Raw genomic sequence first — 6,000 nt, 5'->3', positions numbered from 1 at the left:
ACATCAAAAACCGAAGAAGTGACCGTCAATTTCTTGTCGCATAATGCACAGACGCGGCATCGGAGTCGGTGCTGTTAAGAACAAAAATTTAGCACAGGTGAGAGTATCTCGATTTCATACGTCGTTAACAAGTTCGAATGATATTTTCGTCTTTAAACAATAACTGGAGTTAAAACTCGGCATTGTTTTTTGTTTTCAAGTGTATTATTATTTTACTACTTTTTATTATTATTTTCTATAATAATACCGTTTCTGTTTTGGATCTAATTAAAAACAACTTTAAAATCCGAATCATTCACAAATAACTATTAGTGGATCTGTGTTTCTCGCATCTACATAACTTAGTTGAGTAATTATTGGGTTTTTATGCAGAGAAGGTACCGTGTTATTGTATATATATATATATATATATATATATATATATATATATATCGTTAAATTCAATTTTTACAATATGTTTGTTTATTAAATTGTTAGGTGAAAGTACAGAATAGCTACAAAACGCCCTACCTATTCCCATAGTAAGAATGATTTTCTAAATGTTATTTCAGTACGATACCTTCTCCAGGTAAGTACCTTTTTGTTTATTAAATTGTCAAGTGAAAGTAGAGAATAATTACAAAATGCTCTCCCCATGCTATTGCTGTGTGGTGTAGTTGGAGAATTCGACATGCCTATCCCGTTGCGCGGTTAACCTGACGAAGGCCAGAGGAATAATTGGCCGAAAAAAAAAGCACCGTTTGATAATAAATGCACAAAAATTAAATAATAAATGTCTTAATATCATATAAACAATTTTAAATGTGATATTCGTTCAAAACACACCCGAATAAAACTAAAAAAAAAAATCAACTTTTTAAAAGTCTTTTTGGTACTCTATCGCACATTGACTCCCCCCCCCCCCGTTTTTTTTCCATCCGGACAATGTCAAGTGAAACTCTTACAATCGTTATATTTTTTTGATTTGATTGTGTTTTTTTTATAGCTTCAATTAAATGTTAACAATTTCATTAAAATGATTTAATTATTTATTTAAAATATGTTTATTATTGCTGCTTTTCTCATTGATTAGGCATAAAATCGTTTTAAAGCTCTTTTGTTTTAATCATGGTGCTTAAATAGATTAACCACCATGGCTGCCAACATTGGCTAGGTAAATCCTGATAACGAGTTACGACAATGGCAACCACACAAAATGAAACCTCCTCAGTCATGGTCTACAACCTTACTAGAGCTGGTGACTATAACAAATTCTCCAGTTTTCAAACCTAAATTGCTTAAGAAGTAGATATGCTCTGTCACTTTTCACACTCTTTCTTTGTCTATTAGCCAGGCACAAAGGCACAATACCAGAGCCACCCTGTGCCTAGCCCTGTTTCTTAACTAGCACATTGAACACTGTCCCCCTATTCCGAATTTCTTTCTTTTTCTCACAAACTGAACAAATTTAGTTTGCTTGCATGCCACGTGCCCATTCGCTTGGTCTGGACCGGTCTTGTCTGAGAAGCTGAGGGTACCTGATTGACAGTTTGTCTGGCTGCCATTTCCAACTGACAGTACAGGAGCTCTAACTCTTTGGTAGTGTTTAGAGCGGCTGCTTTATCATCAGTTGTATAATATTGGGATAGTTGTAGTACCATGTCATGCATGGAAAGGGACCCTGCACCCATCTCTGGTGAGCTTTCACGAAGCCACAGCTTTCTAGGCAGAACTCGGCTAATGGCATACTTGGCATCAAAACTGGCCCACTTTTCCCAACACTTTCTTCCCCCACCCCTCCAACCTGAAATCAAACAAATATCACAATTAAACCAGGAACCCCCCCCCCTCTCAAACAAAACCAATTCACCTCCTCCCTTGAGGCTCGCATTCACAAATATCCGTGGGGTCAGAAGTAACCTGGATGATGTAGAGTCTTAGTAAACTCCCCTTATATCTTATAATAAGTGAAACAAACCTACACTTCTCAATCCCCTCTAACTACTTTAACATGACAGGATACCTCTCTCTCTCTTCTGTAAGGACTCTGATAAATATATACACGGACTTGGAGTCTATATTTATAGCACCCTTCCCTTAACTAGAGAGCAACATCTTGAATTGGATGATCAGATATTTATGTACTTTTTACTAAACATAGATACGATGAACAAAGCTTCTTTCTTAGAACTGCACGCCTGTGGAACTCTGTTCCGCTTGCCTGTTTCTCCTCCCGACTTCAACCTGGATGTCTTCAACTTGAAGTCCAACACAAACAAATTCCTGATGAACCGCCCCCCCCCTAAGTAATGACACCTTACCAATTCTCCAATACTATTGCTACACTATCCCTTTGATTACTGTACACACAATAACCCTTATCCCTGAGTGGCCATTGGGCCTTGATAAGGGGTGAACTCCATGTAAAAAAAAAAAAAAACTTTCATCACTGCATTAATTATATTTTCTTTACTGTTCCACTTCAAGTCAGGACTGTACTCCAATCGATCATGTCTGTGATAGTATAGATGCAGCACTCTTCTTAGATAGTAATGCTCAAATACACGTGTTTGGTGACTTTCATGCCCAATTGGCTTGATTTCTCTGGTTGCACAAATGCAGCTGGATGCTGTACTTTTCTACTCAGCCCCCATAGTTCACTACAGATTGTGCAGCTGCCATTGTACAAAGACAGTATGCATTTCACCAGTTAGTATGTCATAAGTCAAATACAAATAGGCAAAAATTTGTAGATGCTAGAAATCATTGCAAGAGAGAAATAGCGACAGCTAAAAGAAAGCATGCTGAAATAACCAAGAAATGCATAGATTTGCAAAAGATAGGAACCAGTGATTTCTGGAAAATCTATAATAGTGTAGTGAATAAAAAGCAATCAGTAATTCCCCCACTATCCAACGACCAGAAGATCGCATGCACGGCAACCAAGAAAGCAGAACTGCTTGTCTGGCAATTCGCCTCCAACTCCACCTTAGAGCCAACAAACAACTCTCTCCCAAATTTCCCTATGCAGTCTGAAGCTACACTTGATAATTTTAAAACCACCCCTTCTCATGTCCACAGTATCATAAAATAATTTAGACACCTCCAAGGCGTATGAACCTGATCTCATCCCTGCTATACTAATTAAGAAACACTTAGTTGAACTTGCCCCCATACTTTCCAAACTCTATAACAAATGCCTTGCTGAATCTTGTTTCTTTAATAGTTGGAAGATAACCAATGTACAAGAATTCTGGTGAAAAGACTAACCCTCTACATTATCGCCCTTTCAGTCCCCTTCCCGTCTTCGCTAAAATCTTTGAGACCTTAATCAACCAAACACTAGTCGACCACTTCGCAAAAGCTAATCTTCTTTGACAATCAGTATGGATTTAGACAATGTCGTTTAACTGCATATATTTTAACAGTCATCTACAAGCGCATATACCATGCACTTGATAAGGGAGGGTGAAACCAGAATTGTAGCTCTTGATATATCCAAGGCTTTTGACAAAGTCTGGCATGAAAGGCTGCTAATGAAAATTAAATTGTACGGTATAATTGAATGAATACTAAATATAATTAGATCCATCCAAGTTATCAATGATGGTCCTGGATCCAAACAGCATAACATTTAATGCAGAAGTGCCTCAGGAGTTGATCCTTGGACCACTACTATTCCTGATATTCATTAACGACCTCTCTGATAATATTGTGTCTGAGATGGGTATATTTGCTGATGATACAACACTCTATAATATACACGAGGGAAGAACGGATTTACACAAATCTAAGACAATGACAGAATCCTTAGAAAATGACCTCTAGACTGTAGTGAAATGGGGTCGTAAATGGATGGTAACATTTAATGCTAATAAGACTAAGCTGCAAAGAAATTGTTGTTGAAGACTTTCAGTTTGCGCATATCTTCCGCTCTCATATGATTTGCAGTCATAGAGAAGAATGGTCCTCACCACCGCCCAATAGATGTGTCCCTTCGTGCCCAAATGTATCTCCTGTCGGAACCACAGAAACCAGTTGAGATGGAAGAAGGCAGACCATGCTGTTCCTATTTACTATCCAATCTCTTCATTTCCCTGCCCCGTCCGCATGATCGTAGTGCTAAGATAGACAAACGAATCTACATTATCTAATTCTGTTCAACAAGGACATGACCTTTGATTAGTGTAAGTGATTTTAGAATATGATCATTGCATTTTTCTGTATTTTAATTAGGTTGAATTCTGGACAAGCAGCAAAAAATCCTGAATGTTTTCTCTAAAAACAGAAATGAACCCTAATATGTGACTTTCAAAAAAAAATACAAAAAACTTCTATTAACATCAAAAATGAATTTTTAATCGTCAGTTAAAATTACTTTCAAATGATTACACATCAGGATATTTATAAGGAATTGGCACCCAGAATATTTAAGTACTTTCATTAATAATCCAGAGTCAGTTCTGTAAATGGCCAAAGCAGTTTACAATTTGAAAGTAACAAGCCGACGACATGTAAAAGGTTAGTTTAGTTTTAGGATTTAAAATAAAAATATTTGCACTCAAAAAATTGAAGAGCTACAAAGACAGGAGTGGTACCATTAAAACGAGCTTTTGTGCTCCAGAATTTATTTTTCTACATAGCCACCACCATTATCAATTTGCTAAAAATTTGATGACTCATCTCTGCTTCTGACACACATTCATGGCAGAGGTTGCTTTCTTTGAGTCTCACATTGTCAATATCTGCAACAAAGAGATGAAACTTTCAGGTCATAAATGCATAAGAGTAACAGAGCATGTATGAGCACGTGTGAAGATATTAGTAGCAGCCAAAGGATAGATGGCTAGCGAAGGTGTTAGCAGCAGCAGCTGTGCACAGGCTTGCATCAGAAGAAAAAGAAAAAAGGAGAAAAAAAAACACTGCGTGACAAGGAGCAGAAAGAAAAACGCATACCGTGTGAGGTGGACGTATAGCCCCGCAGTGGCAGCAAGACACTTTTAAACGAGTGTCGAGACGGCGAGGTTTGTTAATCTTATGGGAGACGAACTGAACAGTCAAAAAGAACAAGAAACATTGTTTGGAAAGTAATGTAATACATGACTTTTGCTAAAACAGAAAGAAAAAATGAGACAAATTTATTTTTCTGTGAGTGTTCCTTTTCGATGGTACTAGACGGCGTGGGGGTCTGAAAGAGGTTTGAACTGTAATGAACATAGTTCAAGCATAATGGCCACATTGCGTAAGTTCAGTCATCATAACAATACAGTTTGCAATAATCTATACTCCACTTGGACGAAAAAAATATAGGAGGCATTAATTTTGGGGCACATCTCATATAATAGATTAAATACACAAGGGACAATATGAAATAGAAATAAAATGTTTTATATATAGATTCAAATATACAAAAATTTAGTGATTCCTCAGGTTAACTGATGTATGTAAAAAGAAAGTAGCACAAAAAGTTTATTAGGTACTTACCTGTTAGGTTAAAAAAAAAAGACAAAAAAAAGACAGTATATCTAAAATTATGCAGATTCATCACATATCTTTTTTTTTTTATAAATAGTCAAATAAGCTGTTGTGGTCATTTGCAGCTACTCAAGAGCTCTATTCTGTCTCTAATCTAGTGAGAGCAACAACCGTTCGAGCTCTTACTTGTTTGTGACATCACAATGCAATCACACAAGATTAACTCGCCCCTTCAGGACAGAACTTTCTACACAAATCTTAAAATTTTACCATTAATTGAATTTTTTTTTATTTCAAAGAAAAAAAAAACTGATTTAAATGGGTGACTTTTTTTTTTTTTTAAATCATTTAGTCTGATCTGTTTTCATGTGACGGGAAATAATTTTGATTTTTAATTTTTTCAGGCTCGTTACAAAGACAAGGGCAATGTTATTGCAGAGGATCAGTTGGCCCAGGTAAGGTTTCTTGTTGTCGTCTCATTTTATATTAAGCAAAATTAGTTTTATTTTTTTATATTTGGATGGGAAATTACAAGGTATGTGATGG

At 36.4% G+C, this 6,000-nt stretch overlaps 1 protein-coding gene across 1 annotated transcript in view; it reads left to right on the top strand.

Moving 5' to 3' along the window:
* The window catches only part of LOC145291151 (vacuolar-sorting protein SNF8-like), a 47,212-nt gene that overhangs the window by 92 nt on the left and 41,120 nt on the right, over nucleotides 1-6,000 (top strand). The window contains exons 1-2 of the mRNA XM_080136676.1: nucleotides 1-97; nucleotides 5,859-5,909. The exon at nucleotides 1-97 is cut by the window's left edge and continues 92 nt beyond it. Of these exons, the coding sequence (XP_079992802.1) occupies nucleotides 44-97; nucleotides 5,859-5,909 (105 nt within the window). The 5' untranslated portion in view covers nucleotides 1-43. The remainder of the gene's footprint in view (nucleotides 98-5,858; nucleotides 5,910-6,000) is intronic.

The sequence above is a fragment of the Euprymna scolopes genome, chromosome 12, assembly GCF_053919585.1.
Source record: "Euprymna scolopes isolate OS-2025 chromosome 12, ASM5391958v1, whole genome shotgun sequence".
Classification (NCBI taxonomy): Eukaryota; Metazoa; Mollusca; class Cephalopoda; order Sepiida; family Sepiolidae; genus Euprymna; species Euprymna scolopes.
The sequence above is the reverse complement of the archived record's forward strand: the minus strand, read 5'-3'. Positions and strand labels throughout refer to the sequence as shown.